The 25,986-nt window shown below is 33.2% G+C and overlaps 1 protein-coding gene across 1 annotated transcript in view; it reads right to left on the bottom strand.

Moving 5' to 3' along the window:
* Window positions 1-25,986, bottom strand: part of Dscam4 (Down syndrome cell adhesion molecule 4) — an 89,299-nt gene that overhangs the window by 42,345 nt on the left and 20,968 nt on the right. Inside the window, exons 6-11 of the mRNA XM_014237663.3 lie at window positions 16,848-17,037; window positions 15,099-15,264; window positions 7,881-7,971; window positions 4,912-4,999; window positions 3,915-4,063; window positions 244-367 (exon numbers count right to left, since the gene is read on the bottom strand). Coding sequence (XP_014093138.1) covers window positions 244-367; window positions 3,915-4,063; window positions 4,912-4,999; window positions 7,881-7,971; window positions 15,099-15,264; window positions 16,848-17,037 — 808 coding nt within the window. The remainder of the gene's footprint in view (window positions 1-243; window positions 368-3,914; window positions 4,064-4,911; window positions 5,000-7,880; window positions 7,972-15,098; window positions 15,265-16,847; window positions 17,038-25,986) is intronic.

Here is a 25,986-nt window from a genome sequence, read left to right as displayed (position 1 = left end):
AAAAAAAAAGAAAGTATATTGGGTGGACTAAGTTGTATACCATAAAATAACATATGTATACAAAGGACGGATGAATGAGCAATATATGGCTATACCTGAACATGAAAGATGTTATATAATATTTAATGCATTAATTTATAACACAATTGTTCTTATGTATAAAAGAAATGCAAATGATGAGTATAAATCGAAATAATGTGGTGTCATTTATTTAATGGTATTTTAGTCAATCAAACTACTTACCTCCCAATTGTAGCTCAGCTGTCGACTGAATCTGCTCCCACTCATTAGAAACAAAGCACTGATACATCCCAGGATCATCCTTTTGCACTTTCTTAATTATCAGTCTTGGCGGGTCTGTTAGTATCTGTAAAATGTAGTTATTGCTTAAATAATGATTATACACTTCTTGAACAGTTAAAGGCAATGTACAATAATTTATGCACTTTATGTGCGTATATTTGATTGAAACGTAAAATCAGTATCAGCATTTCTTGATGGTACTAATTCTACAAATAAATAAAGTAGGGCTAAGTTTTGATGTAACCGAAGATTTCATACTCTTGAACACATTCAGGTGTTGGCAAAACTGTATATTAAAAAATGTTGCGGAAAAATTCAACATTCATTATTCGATGAAATCGTAAATGGCGTAATTGCAATCAAATTTGGTATTTTATTAAGTTATATTATAGGTCAAAGACTCACTCACTTAGTTTTATTGCTATATTTTACTTCGTGACAGCTGAAATTATATTAAAATCATCTTGAAATGAGATATATATATGTGATTTAAACTCACCCGAAGAGACTAAAAGCCAACCAACGGATCAGAATTAATTATATCAAGAATATAAGGGTTAGGTCAAGGTCTAGACAAACCCTATTAATATTCAGCGCTAACCCATAAATATAATTTTAAAGAAGACTTGTCGACTTCATTTCACTAAAATATTACACATTTTCACCAACCTATATTGTACGGTTGAAAGTCAGCTGGAAAGTCGGGAATCACTACATAGGATAAATTGGGGACCGAGAAAGGTCTGAAATTGTGGCATTAACCTTTCACATTGCTCTGGTATACTGTGAACATATTTTCAAACAATTTTATTAATAAATAACTCACACACTGACCCACATATTCGGCATAAGGTTTGTTAGAATAACGAAAATCATTATAGTATAAAATAATTTCACGTATTTTTTATTTTTACCAGTGTTCCTTGCATGCGGTGGGTTTGTTGGTAACAGAAAAAATTATAATTCAGTTTCATTAAGGTACCTTACACAACATCATCAATATATAAGAAGTAAAGTCAACTTGATGTTTGAAAATCCTTATATATGTTATATGTGGCCTAAGGCAAGTTTTCACCCGATTGTATCCATTTTAAGTACCTATTTTTACAGAGTAGGGATGTTAAAAAGATTTGCTCTGAGCGAATTTGGTTATTATAGCTTAAATAGTTTAGGAGATATGTACATTTAACTTATTAGAGTTCCGAGCCACTTTTTTATTTATTTTTATCAAATAACAGGTGCCTTTTGTTATTACAATTCGTTGTACCAAATTACAGTTTTGTATCTTAATGTGTGGCTTAGTTATGGAAATTTATAGGTTTTCGATTAATGACGTTCTGTGGTCACACTTTTTTGCCAAGGAATACGTGTACCAAGTTTCATTATGACATTGCAATTTTTACTAAAGGTACAACTTACACAGACAAACGGATGGACAGACAGTCACTCGGAGTACAACTCGTCTCGTCGTCCTGATGATTTATATAGGTATACATAACCCCATATCTATCACGATTAGTTTTAGACGATACAAACAAGCGTTAGGTAAACAAAACTATTAAATTCTGCAGCAACATGTTGCAAGAGTATAAAAATTATTCGAAAGAACTCAACATTCATTATTCGTCGGAAGCTTGAAATGATTACAAACATATTTTGTATCCTATTAACTTACATAACAGGCCATAGGCTCACTTAGTTTTATTACTATCTTTTATGAAAACATTTATATTAAAATCAGCTTGATTAACTTATATGTTTTATATATGACATAAACTCTACCAAAGGTGCTAAGTTTAATATATTGGGTATATCAGGAAACATCAATCCACCTCCTAATACATTTAAGATATATGTCTCTCAAACCATTCATGGTGAATTCGGATAATAACCCCGCCACGCCCTCATTTGGGGCGAATGTTTTTTTTTTATAATAGCAAATCCTTGCGTCAAAAATGGGTTGAATCGGGTCAATACTTCCCTTAGCCCTAATATAAAGATTTTCGAACTTCCAATAGCCTTTATACCACATACATATATTGCCCTATATGTGAGTTGAAATTGTCTATCTTTGTGGCTAAAATGGATAAAATCGGTTGAAAACTTGCCCCAGCCCTAGTTATATTCAAAATTTAAAAACATCCGGCTGACTTTACCCCATGTATATTAGTGATGGTATGTGAGGTGAAATTCAGAAAGCATTCAAACATTCCGTTGGCGATCAGTAAGTTAACTGAGCGTATAATATTGGATATGCCATAGTTCAATGCCGAAAATATGTGAATTTGGTCTACGAATTACCCCAACTCTCATACCACATATAGTGATTTTATTAAAACTTTTTTTAACCAACTCTTTTACCGAATATACCCTATATTCTGATTTCAGACTTTTCACCTGACTTTAAATCGTTTAGGTAGGTCAAAATGTGTGATATTTTAATGAAATTAAGTGGACAAGTTTTCTTAAACGTTATAAAATTATATTAATGATGAGTTCCGATCTTTTGGTTGACGTTTTTCACATCAACTCAATATATGATATTAAATTTAATATTAAATTTAGCCTCTTCGGTTGAGTTCATATCACATGTATGTATTTGAAGATGATTTCGGTAAAATTTTTCGCTGACCGGAAATAAAATATAGTAATAAAACTAAGTGAGTATAAGATCTTAATATAAGTTAATATAGTTAAGATACCAAATTTAATTGTAATCCTTTCACGATTTCGTCGAACAATGAAGTTGAACTCTTTCCCTATGTCATCCAGCCGTCAACAGGAAGTTTCAATATCCTTATCCTAGGGGAAGGATTTTTCCTTCAGAAAAAAAAAACCTGTAAATTTATTTAAGATGTCTCAAAGATAAAATGTAGGCCATAGCCATATTCGGTATCTACATTCGGCAATGCCATTAAAATATCTTTCATCTGTCTCTAGTCAAAAGTCAACACATAGGGGATAGAGGGACTAAAGGAAGGGTTAGACTGAATTAATTTAACTAAAAAATGCTTTAGAAAATATTTCCACTCCTACATAACATATACAATAATTATATGTAGTGTATGAAAACTGCATTTCATTAAGATATCTTGCAAATTGGATGATATTTTCCTTATAAATTTACACATAAGTAGGTTCGGAGCTTCTCATCTTGGCTGAAATTTCTACACGGCGAATCACTTTTTTAAATTTGGAAACAAATGAAGACACACGCACGAAATCAGCCCAATGTTTCGGCATCTGTTGTACCCTTGTCGAAGTACTCAATTACCGTGATAACCTTTTTCGGAACATCTGGGATATTGACATTATCGGGGGGTTAGGCTAAGTGATTATCAGACTCACCCCGTACTAGTGCACTCAAGTCTTTGCTTGTTTGAAGTTTAAAATTTCCTAGTTCATACATTCTCGATAAAATGTAGAAACTAACGTACATTTATTAATTAAATGTTCTCTTGTTGAAAATATTAGTATTTTTACAAAGACCTACAAAAATCTTTTGATAACGATAACAAAAAGATTGGAAAACTCTTTACATAGTTGGTTGAATGCACAATAATATCATTGCCATATATTATATTTCTATTTTATATTTATATTAAACTTACCTCTACTCGATTATCACGCAGTATTGGTTTTCCGTCATGTAACCAATTGATATCATGCACCGGATGTCCGGACACTATACATTGAAATTGCGCATCCTTGTCAACATCTACTGTTTGTACCTGAGGCTGCAGATGAGCTGTTAAGGGTGCTATATAAAAACATGACGAAAAATTCAAGTTCCTTAAATAGCGTTATTAAATTATCTTAATGGTTGTTGGTATTGAGTACTACAATATAATTTGTAGGGGTGATATGTACCTAATTATTATTAAAGATGAGAGTATTCCCGTTTATCTTATACCATTATATTATAGGCAAATTCTTTGTGATGACATAAACTAATTTCATGTATCATTAAAATACCTTGAGCTTATCACGATCCTACCAAGACGATTGATAGGAAATAGAAAAATGCTGAAATGGTACTATCCCGCCTTATCTATTTTGTTTGAATTAAATAGGCTATGAAAATACTTGAGGGATTAAAAAGTTCTTTCCCCGTTGGGAAGCTACACTCTATCCGGTGGACACAGGCTATATTATATTTTCAAAACAGTTAGGAATCCTTACTAAAACGCCAATAATGTAACCTACGGCGTAAAAAATTCCCAAAAAAATTCCTTGATTATAGAACAAAATAATGTACTAAGACTTTGCGGAACATATAATAATCTACAAAAAATGTTTGTACATCTTATGTCTGATATAGTTAAGTCACAATGCGTGTTGTTTTAATTAAAAAATTATTATTATAATGCATCCGCAGCGCGGCTAACTAAGAAGTTGGCTCCCTACGAAGTGGTCGTTTGCGGAATTGAATATATGTACATAAATAATATTAAAAGTTCGATGTTCATATCTCATTATAGGCGTTAAAGTTATCATGGAAATTAAAGCGTCCAGAACGATCACCGTCTAGCTACCCAACTTCCCTACAACATCAAACATTTCTTTCACTACAAATTAGTATTCAATTTCTATAGTTGACATACTTACCAGTTACTGTTAATGATACTTGAATTGTTTCCTCACCGGCAGTGTTGTTAACCCAACAAAGATATTTTCCACTATCTTCTAGACGGGCCTAGATAGGGTTAGTACATAAATTATCATTTAACTTTAATTCATGAAAATATACATACATATGTATAGCTATACCTATAAGTACATATTTATTGTAAAGTAAATCGAATGCTTAAATAATACATACTACAATATAAACTATAAAATTGAATGACGAAAATATGCACATTTATAAGGATCAACATAGCAAAAAATTAGGTTCGCCAAAAGTGTTAATATAAAAAAGTTTGAGAAATTTAAAAATTTTTAACTTGTATGAACACAGCATTTCTTATACCACGCATTGTTTAAAATCGGCCCTATACTGGTCGTTGTCGTTTTAAAACGAAATAAGAATGGCTATTTGGCATTCCTGTTGGCGTTATCGACATTGATCAAAAGTAAATTCGTATTCCCCATTTTGAAACGACATGGTAACAGTCGTTCCTTGTCGTTGTATGTTAGTAATTGAGAGCGCGATTATTTGAAGTCAATATGAAACACGCAGTTTGAAATTTTAGTGTCCGAAATGGGAAAAAAATCATGCGTATGCCAAAGGTTTAAGAAAGCGGATAAAACCATTAAATTTCGATATTTTTTTAACGAATATTTAAAAAAAAACTTCATTCATTTGCACCTCCATGTCGCGACGGAGACGGTTGAGATAAAGTAAATAAAATGTGTAAAAATAAAGAAAAAAGAGTACACAACAAATCCGAAGCTAGAGCAACAGGAGAAAAAGTTATTATTATTATTATTATTTTGTCTTATTTATTATGTACTTAAATTCACAAAATGGTTAAAATATTTACTGCAAAACAACAAATAAAAAACATCGGATACAATGGCGCTATTGGGCGTTCTGATACTTTCTTAATTTTAATTTAAAATTTCGATAACTTTTTTTTTAATTGCGATATACTTGAAGAATTCGAATTAGGAAACGAAGCGACAAAAACAACGACAACAACTTGGACGGCAACGTGAATAGGGCCGATTGAAAGATTGCTTTGAGAACATGAAGGAGTAGATTCTTTTACAATAATGTAGGAAAAAAAAGCAAAACTCAAACTAATTGTGTAACAAACAAAAAAAAAAACAGTTGTCAATATTAAACGAATCCGTTAATATTTTACTACACACTGTATAACCTAAAATTTATGGCGATGGCGGATTTCTGTCTGTCGGACTGTCCATCCCAGCCAAGCGATAACTTGAAAAAAAATTAGATATCTTAATGAAACTTATTCTTTCTACCGTCAGGTTCTTTCGTTCCTTTTTCCATTTTACAATGGATAAATCAGGGAAGATAACGAAATAAAAATTAGCACAAATAATATCCCTTAGGAGCAGAAGCTCTTATCTAAAAGGTCGAAGGGAATTTACTTTTACAAACTAGATACAGAAAATGGAGAAAATAACGTGTTCTGGTGTTAAAAACTCGGTTTAACACTTCCTGAGAGTAATGATCCGGTTCAATCCATTTTTGACATACAAGCATACTATTTTCAGGAAAAAATTGTTTCCGAATTTCTGTGAAATACAGATTAACAAACATTTTGGATAAATAGTTCGCAATGAGAACTGGGGTCCACATACTCGGTAGCTAGGGGCTTAAACATTTGTAGCCCAATTTTGATCATAAGGTGGGACACCTCAAAGGCATTATTTGTGCCGAATTTGGTTAAAATCGGTCGAGTAGGTCTCGCGAAATGGGTTTTGACCTAAATATGAACGGTGCCACACCCATTGTCTTAATTTGTCTCTGGCGCATTTAGTTATTGATTTACTACGCTTTTAGTAGTTTTTAACAAACCCGTTATATGAGGAAAAGAGGGGTTATAATCTGATTTCATCCATTTTCTTACTGTCGGTAGAGGTTCTTATAGGATTTGTCCTTAGCGAATTTGATTATTGTAGCTTTAGTGATTTAGGAGCTATGAACATTAAAAGGGGCCACGCCCATTTTTTCAAAAAATTTATACTACTACGCCCTTTGCTACTGTAATCACCTCTACCAAATTACAGGTTCATATCTTAATTAAGTGCGTAGTTATGGCAATTTATAGGTTGTCGGTTAATGCTTTTTCGTGGGCGAGGCAGTAGTCCGATTAAACTCGTAATCACTTTTTTGAGATCTCAATTTTTACTCAAGCTTGCACAGTCAGACGAACAGACGGACGGAAACGCAGTCACCTGGATTTCAACTCGTCTTATCGCTCTGATCATTTATACATATATAACTCCATATTTATCTCGATTAATTTTAGGTGATACAAACAACCGTTAAGTGAACAAAACTATCATACTTTGTAGCAACATGTTGCAAGATTATAATTAAGGAACAAACTAGTTGATATTATTGTTTATATACAGTACTTGCGTTCAAATATTAAGAGGTCTTTGCTTATATTTTTAAAATGTTATTAGAAGAAATATGTAACTGTTTTTGTATATTATTCAATATATGGAAAAAGACATGCGATTCCATATTCCCGAATTCACATAAAAACTTGTTTTCTGAACAAAAATATCTTTGAAGTTCTTGTATGTATTTTAAAACTTCCGGAACTAACGGAGGCCTTATATGCGGCATGCTAGATTATTTTTTTAACCAAAGCAATTAATCTGGGGAAATTGAAGGTATATTTTCCATAACCAATCGATCAATTAATCGCGGGATACTGTTATTAATTTTAAGATTTTCAAGCCTCTTCTCATTAAATGAACAAAAAAACATAAAACATTAATGTATTTATTTTAAAATCCACTAAGATACATATACAATGAGATTTATGTATAGGGATTTGAATTAGTTCTATAAATTCATTGTGTACATTTTGATTAAATATTTCTATTTACGTTGGGAAATTTATATGTTACCGTTTAACTTTTCATATTACCTTCGCAATCTTTAACAATCCTGCAGAAACGATTGTAATGCGCTCACTTAGCTGCAGTGGCAATAGTTGCTCGTTTTCCTCCTTGAACCAGCTGAAAAAATAACAGATTGATTGATAATTGAACACAAATATAATCGAAATTAGTTATAACTAAAATCTATTACAATGCAGTGATGCTAAAAAAGTTACAAACGTTTATTAAGTGCTGTTAAATACAAAAATCGAGATATTAAAAAGTTTTAAGCGCTTCAACAATTGAGACAGAGTTTTCCATCAATCCAACTGCTGCATAATTCAGAAAATCTCAAATCAATCTTACACTTTTCGAAGTCATAAAAGTATACCAACCAATTACCAAAATAATTTGAAACAGCTAGGCAAGGTAAAAGTATTACAGTGTGTGCATGCACGTTAAAATTTTAATAACCCAACGATTACCATCCTCTCGCCCAACCGACGCGAGGGGCGCAATCCGCATACGTGCGAAATTAGCCGAGTCAGAAAAGGCAAGAGAGTTTTTTAAGTGTTGAGAGCTAAAACTGCTCAGCTACAGAAACAAAAATTTCAACAGCTAAGATTTATAGTTACAATATAAAAAATTTACACATTTTCATTCATTAAGAGTAAACAATAAATTTTTTTTAATTTTGAAAAGTGAGTCAGATAATGTGCTGGAATGAGAATTAAAATCATGACATATACGGCGGAATGGCTCGTTTAGATCGAAATTTGATCTACAGGATTTTAACAGTAAAGGTCTACACTGCCTCGAAAAGCGAATCGGGATATTAAATTTAATTTCAGACAGAAGAAAAGAACTGCAAACTGTTCCATTCAAGATTTTCACTAAGAATATTATGCCAAGCATTTCCCTACGACTAGAAAGTGTAGGTAGATTAATAAGTTTTAAACGACTAGTGTATGGAGGTAGACTTACCCTAGAATCCCATCGGAAATGCGCTAAGGCGAAAAGTAAAAATTGTTTTTGAACAGACTCTGACTTGTCAGAATGGATTTGGTTGTTAGGGTTCTATACAACAGAAATATATTCCAATATAGGTCTAACCAAAGTTGTAAAAAGTGTTTTAGTAATATACGGATCTCTAAATTCTTTAGACCAACGTTTAACAAAACTGAGAACAGCTTTTGCTTTCAAGACCATTAAGCTTAGGGTCCATATTAACTCCCAAATCAACACAGTTAAAAACTTTCTCCAGAATATGGTGTTTTATAACATAAGAAGAGGGGTGCACAGATCTACAGGAAAAACACATCGTCTTATATTTATTCAGATTCAATGGCAAATCATTTCTATCACACCATGCAACCATATTGTTCAAGTCTGTTTGCAACAGACACCTTTCCTCAGTTGAAGTGTATGATTTAAAAAGCTTTACGTCGTCAGCGTATAACAAAAGTTTATGTATGAGAATCGAGAGATTTACTTTATCGAAAGCTTTGCTAAAGTATGTGTTTATAACATTCGTATGCTTATGTTCCTTAAAACCCAATGATACATTTACAATGATTTACATTTACAAATTCAAGCAAGTTTGTTAGAGTCGATTTCCCTTTACGAAATCCATGCTGAGATGAGGAAATTAACGGAGAAATCGAAAAGGTTATATGGTCAGTGATGATAGCTTCAAAAAGTTTAGGTACTACTACTTTGATAGTTTTGCGATACCTCTATAGTTTTCAATGTTGGATCTAAATCCACTTTTATGCAAAGGAATTATAAATGACTGTTTCCATATCGAAGGAAATATACCGTGTTTAAGAGAGGAATTAAATATCCTTGTCAAAGGCAAGTAAATATATATGGCACCATTTTCTAGGAAGCATGAGGGTATCATGTCAGGACCGTAACTAAAAGATGGTTTTAACTTATTTAATTTAAGTAGGACGTCTTCTTCAGAAACGTCAAATAAAACAGATTTCTGTACAAGCACTTAAGACCGATTGTTCAGTTTGTATGGCAGCTATATGCTATAGTGGTCCGATATCGGCCGTTTCGACTAATGAGCTGGTTCTTAGTGAGAAAAGAACAGGTGCAAAGTTTAAGATCGATAGCTTAAAAACTGACGGACTAGTTCGCATATAGGTATACAGACAGACGGAGATGGCTAAATAAACTCATATATAACTGATCATATAATATAATATATTGTTGTATATATTTTATAGGGTATCCGATGTTTTGTGATGTGATTCTGGGTGTTACAAACTTCGTGTCAAATTTAATATACCCTCTTCAGGGTTTTTGTGTAAATTTTAACATTATACAATTATTTTTTCCATTGACTTTTCAATTCGTGGAAGCAATATTAATATTTTGATAAATCAATTACAGTCTGTCGAATAATGTAAGTATTAATATCTTTTTATTCTTTCATCTTTGATGAGATTACTCTTTCATATAATATAAAAAACATGTGAAATTACTTATTATTTTTTGCTTAATTTCTTTATTTATTTATTTGTCAGGCTTGACTTTGCTTTACTTGAAACAACTAATGTTTGATTTACATAGAACTCCAGTCGCTGCGCTAGACAATTCTTCTTTGTCATCGAAGCGCAGCAAACAGATACAATTAAAGCTTTGCTTTTCGTGCTTCTCTCTGATATTAAATATTTTTTGTTTTGTTACTTTCATCTTAACATAATATTTTAACTGAAATTACATACATATCAATCATATACCCAAAAGTAAATGCGTTCTAATTAAAAAATAATAGAAATACACGAAATAAATAAAAAATAGCGACAGCTGCTTGTTGAAGCATAAAAAGATTAGAACATTTTGCTTTGCTTTTTTTGCAAAACTTTTAAAGGTGAAGGAGCCCATACAAAGCCATAAGCGTTCTGTCTATCAACAAGAAGCGGTAATTATTTTAATTTTACTAGTGCCGTTAAAAAATAGAAATCTCTTAATTAAAAATTAAGTCTGAATGTTGTTAAAATTTTTTTTCTAGGCGGAATTAGATAATTTCTCAGCACAAGTTTCGAAGAAGTGCAATCAAATTATTCTTTATTGCATAATACGAAACGAAGTACTTTTTATGGTACCCTGAGCAGGATATACTATGTGGTTTCCCACCAAGTTTGTAACACCTTGAAAGAAACGTCGGAGATGTGACAGCGTGAAGGGCTGAATTCATTTAGCCATGTCCGTCGGCCCGTCCCTCTGTATGTATATACGCGAACTAGCCACTCCTTTTATCCCTAAGAAGGTGCTTATATGTCGGAACCGCCGATATCGGACCACTATATCAAATAACTGCCAGACACACTGAACGATCAAAATCAAGTTTTTGTATCGAAAAACTTTTTTGTTCAACAAAATTTTCGAGGGTACAATCTCCGAAGAAATTGCTCAGATCTGACGACTACAGCATATAGATGAAATACAAATTGGCCGCTGAAAATCTAATTCTTGTATGGAAATTTGAAGAACTCGATATTTTATAACAGCAAATGGCGTACAACAAAATGAAATTAAAATTTATAACGCTGTCAATGGTTAAGTTATAACGAAAATTAATGATTAATAAATTTTATGGTAACGCGCGAATGGTGTACAACAAAATGAACTTACGGATTTTTAAAATTGTAAAAAAGTTTATAAGGTTTAAACGAGGTTATATTCTTAAAATTTATTCAAACGTACTTTAAAAAAAGGAAAATTCAACGTTGTTAATGGTCAGGTTTATATTCAGGAGTGTATTCAAGAATCAAAATGATGAATCCATTAGCAGAATAAGTTCATGTGTGCTGAATATTCGTTGAATTTAGTAGGATCTTGTGCAACTGAATCTGTAACCAAAACAGTTGACTCTCCGTTGGGAGAACTTAGTGCAATAAGAAGTCTCAGGAATGTCAAGCCTATTATCTGGTGCAAATCTTTCGTTCTATTTCAATATTTCTTCAAGATATGGGAGATAAACAATTCTCTAAATATGAAGAAAAAACCATAGCACTATTTGGAGTTAAAGTTTATTGTCGCAAATGTATGTTTACAGGTCGCAATGAAACCAGAAAAATTCAGATAGATGAGTTACGAGTTCCTGAATCACGAAAAGCTTTGCACTGTGTGTATTACCGAGTCTAAATTTTTTTTTTGACAATTTATATGAAAGCGATACCAATGCCATATTTTAATAACATGAAAGTTATAGTTTAGCAACAAGTGGTAATTAAAATGCATAGAATTGTTGTTTGTCAACAAGGGCGGCGAATCAGACCGAACGTAAACTTTTCTATTAAATCTCTAAAACCGTTAATATTATATATTTCTTTCAGTTCACACATCACAAGTCTAATGTTTAGAAATATCATCATTTTTGATTGTAAATCTTTGTTTTCTGATTAAGTATTAATATAAAAAAAACAGTAGCGTTGTCTTTGAAAATAATCTATACCAAATTTCTTAAAGATATCTCGTCAAAAGACAAAGCTTTCCATACAAGCACTTGATTCCAATCGTGCAGTTTGTATGACAGCTTTATGATATAGAGGTCCGATATCGGCGATGAGCAGCTTCTTTTGGAGAAAAAGACGTCTGCAAAATTTCAGATCGTTATCTGAACGGAGGGACTAGTTCGCGTATATACAGACGGACAGACAGACGGACATGGCTAAATCGGCTCAGCTCATCATGCTGATCATTTAAATATATATTTTATAGGGTCTCCGACATTTCCTTTTGGGTGTTACAAACATCGTGGCTAACTTAATATACCCGCTTCAGGATATAAATATAAAGAACAAAAACAATACAATGAGCTTATATATTTAGAAATCCTTGTTATAAAAAAAAAATTAACTAACTAACAATTGATATTGTTGTACATATGCAGCACTTGCATTCACATATTTAAAGATCGTGAAATAAAATGCGACTTCACACAAAAACTTGTTTTCTGTTTTGAAACGAAACATTATTTTTAACGACAGTTTTTTTGTGCAATTAACAGGGGGATATTAAAGGTATATATTTTTCAATAACACATATTTTTAACCAATTATGCAAGGAAACCAATTTACCGGGTCCAATTAAGCTGGACAATTTACACGTATTTTGTATGCAATATATTTTTGACCGATCAGGAGGTTCAAATAAGCGAAAAAATCAATTAGACGGGGGATACTATATTTACAAAATCTATTAGAAACCCCAAAAGCAATAATTTTTTTACGATAGATTTGCATACCTTGAACAGGGTATATTAAGTTTGCCACGAAGTTTGTAACACAGAACAACAATTTTTCACGCTGATTTCACACGTACACTTACGATCTAACGTCCACAGTGCTGCCAGATCTGCGGATTTTTCGGGTTTTGCCGGATTTTTCGAGCAAAAGGTTTAATATGAATTCGGAAGAATAAAATCGGTTTCTTTTTCAACAAGCGAAGATACAAAAAAAATTCTTAGCTCGGTTGATCAAGAAAACTGAACGCAGTCGAACGCTGGCCTCTCTTTAATGCTTGTGTCTCTTTTATTCAGTGAGTTGTCGTACTTTTAGTCATTTTGAACATAGCCGTTATATGGGGATGGAGCGTGGTTATTATCTGATTTTCATTTTCACAGTGTATAAAGAAATGCTAAAAAGACTTTAAGACTTTTTTAAGACTGGTTAACCTACAAATGCCTCTCATCACTGCGATTCCCTGCATCAAATTACGGTTTTGTATCTTAATTTAGTGCATAGTTACGACACTTTATAGGTTTTCGTTTAATGGCGTTTCGTGGGCGTGGTACGATTACGCCCAACTTCAATACCAACCCGACTATTATTATTAACTTCTGATTTATTTAGCAAAAGAAAACAATTTTTTTTCTTATTGGTCACCATGCTCAAAAATTGTAACTTAAATTAATATCAAAAATAAAAAAATACTGCATAAAAAATTAATAAATAATTAAAATTGCATTCCTTGATAAAAAATGCTATGCAATAGCTTTACCGCGGCATTACTCGAGTGCCACACGTATTTTCTTTTTATTTGGCAGATTATTGTTTAAGTTTTTTAAAAAATTAATGCTTGGTATACTGAAAAGAGAGTGCGAGTTTGAATGGTAAACATGTTTGCCGAATCTGGAGGAAGACTGTACCATCGAAATCCGTATGTCCGTGTTCAAGAAACAATAGCGGCTGTTGCATCGTCAACTGAGGCAAATCCAAGAGTTTCGACTCGCAACTTATTGACCCAACTTGGAGTTAGCAGACAATCATTACAACGGATAATTTGTGATGAATTAAACCTGTTTCCGTACAAAGTTCAAATAACAAGCCGGTTAAACCCTCTAGATTTGTCTATTCGCTTAGAATTTTGCCAAAAAATGATTGAAATGGCCGAAGAAGACAATAACTTGATAAATTGCCTGTATATGTCTGAGTCTCATCAGATTTGATTTCATTTTGATCTAAGTGGAAATATAAACAAGAAAAATTGCGGATATGGGGTGAATCAAATCCAGAAATAATCCACGAGACGGAACTTCACCCAGAACGAGTCACTGTGTGATGCACAGTTTTATCAAAGTGTATTGTCGGGCTATACTTCTTTGAAGAAAACGGTGTAACAGTAACTGTCAATGGCCACAGTTATTTAAAGATGTTGATTCAGTTTTTTTACCCAGAATTGCGCCGAAGACGTATCGCTTTCAATAGCGTTTGGTTCCAGCCATATCGAGCAACTGCACACATAATCAGAATAATGTCAAGAAACTCCATTTCCGCTGGCGCCCAAAGTCACCTGACCTAACTGTACCAGAATTTTTTTTATGGGGTTATGTCAAGCAAGAGGAGTGCGAAACAAAACGTAGAAATCTGACTGAATTGAAGCAGTCCATTAAATCGATAATTGAGGCAATCCCGACTTCAATCCTTCAGTCAGCAATGAATAATTTTCTGCTGAGCTGGATGTCATTTACGGTCCATAATTTTTAAAAATAATTAATTATATAAAATAACATAAAATATGCTACACAATAAACAAACAAAAAATGTAATGCATTGATACAAAAAGAAGAAGTTATTACGGTTTGTTTTGTTAGCACGATTCGTGAGCAACCCTGTATAAAAACAGTGACTCAATAACTGCTATAAGAAACTGTTAGTTGATGAAGCTGCACTAAGTTTGAGGTGAGTTTTTTGCATTACCTAATACTTAACTATGTTATTGTACTTGCATATGTAATAATACAGACATACCGATAAGTTGGCACAGGATGACCTTGAGCGATACAAGGCAACGTTGTTTGTCCATTAAGCATAACATGTCGAAGTGAGTGCTTTTCGACGTTTATGCGCGGTTGCACCATACCTTTTGGTTCTGTGACAATGATTCGTCCAGGATATGTAGATATTTGAATTTCACCTGAATTGACATATAATAGGTATTAGTGAAATAAGCGAGTATATAAGGATAAGTTTTAAGATTACGAATTAAAAAATTTTTTTATTATTTTTTTGACTTAAACATATAGCCTTTGGCAGATCTTCCGGTAATATAGATCAGCTAAATTGATCGAATACATTCAAGCCAAGCGGTCCAATTTTCGCCCCTTTTGTAGAAATTGGAACCGTATGTCGGCAATAACGCGCCGAGGATGCAAAGGCATCTTAACAATGACTTGTGGATTATCATCCAATCAAATATTAAAGTACCCATTCAACCAAAAGTGAACTTAATTGCTCAGTAAAAATTTTCTTGTGGGAGTTGGGATCGGTGGTCTTTTCGTTTTAGGCTCATTCAGCAAACGTGCGTTGCGCTTGATGGTCGTTCGGCTTTTATTCTTGCACGAGTTGGAACCGATCGATGGTTGCTCGAATTATCGGCTCTGCTGGGCGATTATGTCGACCGCGCAGCACGCGGTGCGAACCGATTCATTACTTTAGTAATAAATTTGCACGATTTGCAAACGTTGTTCTAGAGTTAGTCGTTATGAAATGGCAAACCAAACCGAGTATATGTATGTAATTCAAGTAATAACTGTCAGAAAGACCAACTCCCAAAATAGTATTGCCTCATTAATAATCAAAATATCCCTATATAAGAGGACAAAGGAGAATCAGGTTGTCTTTATAGCATATTGCTTAATATGTGAGATGTCTTATTGAAGCTAAATCCGTATATTTCCTTAAACGTAATATACATAGTTTAGCGCATCATGTTAAAACTCGGTTCACGACTTTTTTCAATAAATGGGTATGTCTATGAGAATATATGTACATACTTATTAGGGTGGAGCGAAAAAAAAATTATTTTTTTTGCTTAGCCTGGGGGTAAAATATGTAGATTATAAAAAAAGAAAATTTTTGGACAAAAAAACAATAATAATTTTTTTAACACCTAGAGGCGTCGCACTCGATTTTAAAGTAAATTTTGGAGTTAAAATATTTATTTCGTAAAAAACTTTTGATAAGTGTTCTAGAAAAAAGTTAAAAGTTATTAACTTAAAAAAATTTTTGTGGTCATTATTTGAGTTTTAAAAAAATTTTTAAACGACCACATGCTTTCCTTAAGCGTTTAAATAAATTTTGAGTCAAATTTAGTATATTTAACATAAACGGGAAAAGTTTAAACCCAAAACTATTTGTTTTTTTGTCCAAAAAAAATTTTAACTCGAAATTTACTTTAAAACTGAGGTCAAAAATTTTCTGTTTTTATAATCTACAGATTTTACCCCCAGGCTAAGCAAAAAAAAAATTCCACTCCACCCTAATACTTATGTCCTTTATGTTGCCTTTTTATCGAGTATATCGGCCAATATGTGAGATACCTTATGAAATAAAAAATATATAAAATGGTCTTTCTAATTAGCGGTTACATTTTACAAGCTTTAACTCAAAAACTACTCGTATTTGAATTATTCATTTAAAATTTTACTTGATAATATGCTGAAAATATGAGTTCCCTCACTTATCAAACCACCTATGTACGTAGATAATGATGTTTACCTGTTAGTCGATTCACAGTGCGACAGGTGTAACTCTTAAATGCGTCATTTGTCCCCGCGTTATTTATATAAAGTTCGCCATTTGATAGCACTGTATATTTTCCACCTATATCTGTATTAGGATAGAGATGCATGCCAGTGTCTTGAACCCAAGCTGTCACCATAACAAACTCAGACATGTAGCTAGGCACCTGGAAAGATTAAAGAAATATTAATAATTTTTGAACTATATGTTGTGCTTATATATAATATAATATTATATAATAACTCTGTTTTCTCATTTCCCCAGCCACCTAATGAGCACTTTAAAAAAAAATTTCAAATAATTAATTTTGTTGCGAACGTAAATTAAAAACATGTATATTGGATTTATATAAAAAATTATTTTTATTGAATTCAATGGGGTAAAGATGACGAAAGACAGAACCCTACAAGAACAGTGACAGTCATCTGACCAGTAATGTGACAGTTATAGCTGAACAAATTTTGTCAGCACGCAGAACAAAGTTTCTATAATTTTCTTAAGAGCCTTGTGCAAAACCTGATCTAAACAAACGTATGTGTGTGAGTTTACATCTCTTGTTAACACATGAGTATTCCGAATTGATTCACTATATATCTATACTGCTCACTCTGGTGTCTTTATCTGAATTATTGCTGACCATAAATCCATCATTGCTGAAAATTGTCAGTTATGACTGTAAATATATCACAAGTGAAAAATTCTTTTGCGCAGTACATAATACAATTTTTGATTCTTTAATAAATTCAAAACTTATAATTAAAATTAGTTTTAATAATATACAAGTGCATAAATATAAAAAAGGAGTGCAACAAAAATATATTTAAATAATATGCTTGCACCTCTCTTTAGCTCTGTTGTACATGTTTCTCCAGTTCATGGATATTTCGGAATTTAAAAATGCCTAAATAAAAACGAAAATTAAATATAAATATATTTTTATTTGAAACCTACTAATAACTTACGTATATTATAACTCCTTCGTTATATATTTATTTTTTTAACACAAAAAGAGTTATTGCACAGGAGCACATAACACTTTTGGTTTATCGCACAGAGTAACAGCTACATAGGTATTTCAAAACTTCTATGGAAAAATCGTAAACACTGACAGTCATTTTACTGTTCATTTGACTGTCAGTGGTGACAGTACTAAAGCATTCAGCTATTTCATTGTTACATACATATGTAAAGCTTTTGTAAGCAATATAAATCCTAAGTGTCCCTTTTTAATGATAACAGTGACGGTCAGTTGCAGGCTAAGCGTCAATACTGACATAATAATTGTGAGTGTATTGGTGAACCCACCAGCAGTTTCTTGTAAGGAACCCTACAAGAACAGTGAGAGTCATCTGACTGGTCATATGACAGTCACAGCTGAAAAAATTTTGTCAGCACGCAGAACAAAGTTTCTATCATTTCCTTAAGAGCCTGGTGCACAAACTGATGCAAACAAAAGCATGTGTGTAAGATTGCGTCTCTCTTTAACCCATGGGTATTCGGAATTTATTCACTATATATCTATATTGCTCACTCTCATGTTTTTTTCTGAGTCATTGCTCACTATTAAGCCATCATAGCTGAAAATAGTCAGTGATGACTGAAACACTATCATAGCTGCAATTTCTCAGTCATGACTACAAATATCACAAGTGAAAAATTCTTTTACGCAGTAGATAATATAATTCTTATTTCTTTAATAAATTTTAAACTTTGAATCAAAATTATTTATAATAATATACATAAATATAAAGAGTATTGCAACAAAAAATATAATTAAATAATAAAATATGAAAAGAAATTTTCACTTGATGCCATCTCCTCCTCTCAATAGCTCCGCTGTTTAACAATAACAGGCAGTTGACAAGTAAACTGTCCGTCAGTACTGACATAGTAAATGTGAGTGTATTGGGGAACCCATCAGCATTTTCTATATAACCACATCTAACTCTTTGTTGTTAAATGAAAAATTATGTTGTAAGAATAGCAACATTCATCATACGTTTTTTTTGAATGTGTAAGAAAGAGATACATACATTGACAATGCATGTGTCAAAAATTGCCGCCATTGAATCTGCCATTTGAAGAAAAAGTTGAAGAGCGTCAGGTAAAATGTGAATTTTTCATATTATCAAATTGTTAATATTCATAAATGTTTATAGAATTAAACTCTTTTCAAAACAGGAATCCAACAAACGAAGACCATTGTGATATAAATCGTAATAATTTTACAAAGAGCTTATATGTACATAAATTAAGTGAGGTGTTTTTTTTTTAATTTTATGTCCTCCCCCCTTGGTGCGATGTCGTACGATTTTATTCAACCCCCTCCCCCATCCCCAATCTCACGTGAGATTTTTCAGAATGTGGGTTTCTTACGTAAACGCGTTGGATTGTTATTGTAAAAAGAAAAAAACAACTTGCATCGTCCTTTTATTTACGACTAATAATCAATATTGCTGAGAGTTATAAATGTAATTAAAATTTAACAATAGAATACTTAAATCATGACTACTGTGAGTAAAAAAAAGAATACTCTAATTCAGTCCATGGAGAATTATGCGCTGTCTCAAGAGAGACTATTGGAACCAACATGTTCATATGATTTTCAGTAAAATCATTCGTTCTGATCTAACCACTCCAAGCCGTTGGCGCGTGCGCACAGTAACTCATTAGTATTGTATAAATCTACCTATAGTAGGCTTATACAATGCTCATTAGCTGGCCTTGTGACAATCCGTGATGGTCGCAGTTTGCGGAGCTTGTTTAGCTGGTGCAATGTGCGGCTCGCCTGTGCTCTGCAGCTCTTGTGATAGTGCAAAATAAATACCGCATGTACTCCAGCATCTAAATCATCATGTATACTTGGGCAATAGAGTTCATAAGGCGTGCTGATGAAGGCATTTAGCGGTTGAATCGGTAGGTAGTGCTTGTCCCAGCCTGAATCAAAGAACTGTTGGAAATGTTAGTGTTAGTCTGAAATCAAAGCATCAGAGTAAAGAAATGAATCTAATAAATTAAAAAGATAGATTAACACAAAATTAAAAAATATTGAATTATGTGAAAACAGTAAAGAAAATAATAGCGCTAATGTTTTATAGTTATGATTTTAGAATATTTTATCAAGAATTTCAGCGTTTTAGTTTTTTATGCTATTAATTGTAACAATAAAGTTTATATAAAAAAAATATTATCTTGAAAAAATATATTTACCTTTTGAAGGAATGCTAAAGTAGACCGAACTTTTCTCTCAATGGCTTCTCTGAGAAGCCGTCCAATCTCATGTTGAATGTGATGTGTTAACTCTTCTTTCTTCGGGAATTTTTCCTTCGCTGTATTCCATAATTTTATCACATCGTCCTGGCAGGACTTCTTCGTCTTATAGACGTATCTTTTGACATGCGTTATAAAAATCTTGATAACTCATTTTTAAATAATAAGAGCATGCACTAAGTCGAGTAAAACAATTAAAAGAATAAACAAAGCAGGTTAGAACCTGTCCGTGTGTTGCTGCCACTCAGCTCGTACGCTCTCGTTCGTCGAGTCGCAAGTTCGCCTGACAGGGGCGCGAAAACAAAGAACGGGCTATACTGTACCGTAAATTCAAACTAAATTGAGCTATTCGGTGAAAAATAAATATGGTGGTATGAAATTCAGTAGATGTATAACGGCGAAGTATGAATGAAATTATTTTCTTTCGAACGAATTAGTAAATAATCTTAATTGTATTACGATGACGCTTAAGGTTAAATCTTAAGCATGTACATACAATTTGGATTAAATGGACTAAAATACTTGTAGTATAATTTTTTTTTTGTTTCAATCAGAAAAAAAATTGCGCGATATTTGTCGAGACGCCCCCTCTCCTCAACGGGAGATTAGATGAGATTTGACTCGACCCCCGCCCCCCCTTAATCATCTCACGTAATTTATGGACGCCCCCTTAGGTGATTATGGTTATGTTAAAATTTGGAAAATAGAATATTATTTTATATTATATACTATTATATTATTAATCTCTTTGGGTTTTTTGGATTGCCAGTTGATTGGATTGCAGTTGAATTCAACTAATTTAAATCGTAGTTAAGTTGCGGGCAAAACAAGTATGTATATGGTGATAAGAGTTTTTGTGTATCAACTCGATAAGTGAAAAATGTACGCAAATTGAATTTTAGCATATAATCGAAATGGTACAAATGTTAATTTTTAATATGTTGGTGTTTAATTTATTTGTTAAAGTAGTACTTTTAGCGCTGCCATAATTGATTGGGGCTTTATGTACCTGTGTATTACAAAGCGTTTTTATTGTTTTCTTGTTTATCTTTTTGGTTTTAAAAATAGTGATAACCAAAGAAATGGCGATTACTACCCCACCCGTTTTGATTTAATAATACAACTCTTTCACAGGTTTAGCTTGTGTGGGTCACCAGAACCTCAAAGGGCCAATGAGAACGCCGCACTACTGTTGCAGTGTTTGGTGGGCTATTATGCGAAAGATATTCCACATTCCAATGTGCAATGCTTAAATTAACCATTTATTCATTTACTTTGTGTATTTTTAAGTGTTTTTAGATGACAGTAAACACTTTCCATTTTGCTGGTGTGTTGTCAAATTATGGACCACTGGGTTTGCGGCGTCTAGAAGAAATCATTAATATCTCCAAGAAACCAAGAACTCTCTAGCGGTATTCCCTACTGGTGGTACAGCGCGGGACGCCGAGAAGACAAAGAATGTGCTGCACGTTTGGAGCACACCACCTTGGGGACGATAACGGTCCACACTGCTATTTATACGTAAAGGACGTTCATCTCGGAGGATCAGTCTGAAGTACGGCCGTACGACTTGTACGTAAAATATCGTCCTTTGACCTTGTGTGAGGGAATGACAGCTTACTGAATACAAGTTAGTAAATTACATATTCTAGATGTTATATATTATATCATATTGTAAATAATATGATGCTGACTACGATAATGCATAATTTAATCATAACTGACCAATATTGTATATTTCTTTGTTGAATATGTACAAGTATATATACTTTATTTAATGGAATTTTTATTATAAATTGTTTCTTCTGGTTCATTTTATCACAAAATTGAAAATAGAAGATTTCTTCATATTAACTTAAAATCTTTTGTTTGGTTAGAACATGTCATCATCTGATAATTTAACATATTATTTGGATACCTTAACATAGGTAAGCCATGTTAATAATTTGTTTGGTTACCAAAACAATGTTAAGATAACCAAACAAGGTGTTACGGGAAGTAAACAATGCTAAAAGTTCAGTACAATTTGTGACGTTTCTTTACGTGTAGCCAAGGTAACCACTATAGATAAAATATCTATGTTAAGTACCATGTATGCATGCCTCAACTTTTTTATGAGTTTTGCACAAACGTTTATAAATTTTTTTAAATATAATGTAGATACTTTGCTTTAATAAATACAAAAGAAAATAATATTTAATCCTTTTTTATACTCTCGCAACTTGTTGCTACAGAGTATAACGGTTGTTTGTATCACCTAAAACTAATCGAGTTAGATATAGGGTAATGTATATATAAATGATCAGGATGATGTTTGTATCACCTAAAACTAATGGAGTTAGATATAGGGTTATATATATAAATGATCAGGATGAAGAGACGAGTTGAAATCCGGGTGACTGTCTGTCCGTCCGTCTGTCTGTCCGTGCAAGCTGTAACTTAAGTAAAAATTGAGATATCTTTATGAAACTTGGTAGACATGTTTCTTGGTACCGTGAGACGGTTGGTATTGCAGATGGGCGTAATCGGACTACTGCCACGCCCACAAAACGCCATTAATCAAAAACAAATAAATTGCCATAACTAAGCTCCGCAATAAGATACAAGACTGTTATTTGGTACACAGGATCACATTAGGGAGGGGCATCTGCAGTTAAAAAAAAATTTTTAAAAGTGGTCATGGTCCCGCCTCTAATAGGTTTAATCCTAAACCGCTAATGCTATAATAACAAAATTCACTGGAAGCAAATGTTTTTAGAACCTCTACCTACAGTGTGAAAATCGTTGAAATCGGGTGGCAACTCCGCCCACTCCCCATATAACGGTACTGTTAAAAACTACTAAAATCGCGATAAATCAAGCACTAAACACGCCAGAGACATTAAATTTTATCTCTGGAATGGTATGAGATGACTTTATAGGAACCGCGTTCAAAATTATACAGTGGGCGTGGCACAGCCCACTTTTAGGTGAAAACCCATATCTTGGGATCTGCTTAACCGATTTCAACCAAATTCGGTGCATAACGTTCTCTTCATATTTCTATGTTATATTGCGCTAAATCGGACTACAACCACGCCTATTTCCCATATAACACCATTTTCAATTCCATCTGATTCTTTCACTTTCCACTATGCATATCAAGCAACAATGATTAAATCGGGGTAAAACTTTGCGTGAATAATACATTTAATGTATGCCACCTTGTGACCAAAAATTGTCTAAATCGAACCAAAACTGTTCAAGCCCCTAAGTACTAAATATGTGGACCCCAGTGCCTATAGTTGACCTTCTACCGAAAATAGCAGCCAATCCACAAAGAAATCTCAAACGAGTATACCATTCGACTTTGCGAGAGTATAAAATGTTCGGTTACATCCGAACTTAGCCTTTCCTTACTTGTTTGCAAAAAATTCATTGTTAAAACATTATCTAGATGATCGAATTGTGAATCTAAACCATTCTCAAACCCCTTTGAATACACACAAAGAATTGCATCAGAATCGGTCTAGCCGTTTAGAAGGAGTTTAATTACAAACACACGTATAGAAGATTTATATTATATATATAAAGATATGGATCCTCTAAATATTGTGGCGAACACTACTGCCAAAATTAAACAGAATCGATGATAACTAGCCAGAATGCTTCAGTGGGAATTTGTTGATAACGATCTACTACAAGTATATAAGTGCTGCCGGGAGTGGCAGCACACAGTTCTGACCAAAAATGTGAGGTGATTCTATTCACTAATCTAGACTGTCTGCCGTTGGAGATTTATAAAACAGCTGTTTGTGACATAAACTTCGTTTAATATTATATTTATTTAAAAAAACATTTTAATGTCGTACTTTGTTATAAAAGTCGTCTTCTTTTAAATATTTTCCATTTAATGGAAATAATGGATGCATTTTTTTTTATTTTATGCACCTAGCAATGATACTAGGCTGTATGCAGCAAATTTAAGAAGGTATATTTGGAAAAAGGTATGTACATACATATGTATATGACCGTGGGTCAAAAAACGATTGTTTTCTTTCGCTTCGTACTGCGAAAAATTGGTTGGTAGACACCTCTCAGAAGGCTCTCCAAGTATCAGCTCTTAATTGTAACAGGGAAGTCCTCCTCTTTACCGTTATCTATTTTTTCTTATTCCTATCCCGCTTCCAACTATTTGAAAACATACTTGTATTTCGTTTTGAGGATTTTAATGATTATGATTTTAAATTTAATGCTCTACAAAATGATCTCTCGGGTTTTTCGTAAACCAAACCGTTTTAAAGAAACAAACATTTTTTTTGTCACAAATTACGCCGTTTTTCGTGAAATTGCCACTTCAACAAATTCAGTGGTGAATGTTATACTCCAGGAGAATATTGTATTATTAATGCTTGAATCGTTTATAGGGCAATGCAAATTTAGAATATGTATATAACAAGTAAGGAAGGGCTAAGTTCGGATGTAACCGAACATTTTATACTCTCGCAAAGTCAAATGGTATACTCGTTTGAGATTTCTTTGTGGATTGACCGATATTTTCGGTATAAGGTCAACTATAGGCACTGGGGTCCACATATTTAGTACTTGGGGGCTTGAACAGTTTTGGTTCGATTCAGACAATTTTTGGCCACAAGGTGGCATACTTTAATCGCTTTATTCACGCAAAGTTTTATCCCGATACAGTCATTGTTACCTGATTTGCATAGTGGAAAGTGAAAGAATCAGATGGAATAGAAAATGGTGTTACATGGGAAGTAAGCGTGGTTGTAGTCCGATTTCGCCCATTTTCGCACTATGACATAGAAACAGGAAAAGAACGTTATGCACCGAATTTGGTTGAAATCGGTTGAGCAGATCTCAAGATATGGGTTTTCACCTAAAAGTGGGCTGTGCCACGCCCACTGACTAATTTTGAACGCTGTTCCTATAAAGCCAATTTATACCATCTCAGAGATAAAATTTAATGTCTCTGGCGTGTTTAGTGTTTGATTTATCGCGCTTTTAGTAGTTTTTAACAGTACCGTTATATGGGGAGTGGGCGGAGTTGCCACTCGATTTCAACTATTTTCACACCGTCAATAGAAGTGCTAAAAACATTTGCTCCTAGTGAATTTTGTTATTATAGCATTAGCGGTTTAGGAGATATGCACATTAAACCTATTAGAGGCGGGACCACGCCCACTTTAAAAAAAAAAGTTCTAACTGCAGATGCCCCTCCCTAATGTGATCCTGTGTACCAAATAACAGTCTTGTATCTTATTGCGGAGCTTAGTTATGGCAAGTTATTTGTTTTTGATTAATGGCGTTTTGTGGGCGTGGCAGTAGTCCGATTACGCCCATCTGCAATACCAACCGTCTCACGGTACCAAGAAACATGTCTACCAAGTTTCATAAAGATATCTCAATTTTTACTCAAGTTAGAGCTTGCACGGACGGACGGACAGACAGTCACCCGGATTTCAACTCGTCTCTTCATCCTGGTCATTTATATATATATAACCTCGATTAGTTTTAGGTGATACAAACAACCGTTAGGTGAACAAAACTATTATACTCTGTAGCAACAGGTTGCGAGAGTATAAAAATTAATGCATTAGTCGACGTTCTAGGAAACAGCCACCCGGCCCTTATCAGCTCGATAATACAACTGCCAATATCGTAACGAGGATCGCTGAAACAATTTTTAATACCGGAACAAATTTATACTTTCATATCTTCCACCAAACCCGAAGTAATAATGTTTTACAACAGAACAAATGAAGGTGTACATAGATACAGTCGACCATAGTTGGTATAAATGCGCAGATTATTTTTAAGGGAAATACGCAGAACTTAACACAGAGGA

The sequence above is a fragment of the Bactrocera oleae genome, chromosome 6, assembly GCF_042242935.1.
Source record: "Bactrocera oleae isolate idBacOlea1 chromosome 6, idBacOlea1, whole genome shotgun sequence".
Taxonomy (NCBI): Eukaryota; Metazoa; Arthropoda; class Insecta; order Diptera; family Tephritidae; genus Bactrocera; species Bactrocera oleae.
The sequence above is the reverse complement of the archived record's forward strand: the minus strand, read 5'-3'. Positions and strand labels throughout refer to the sequence as shown.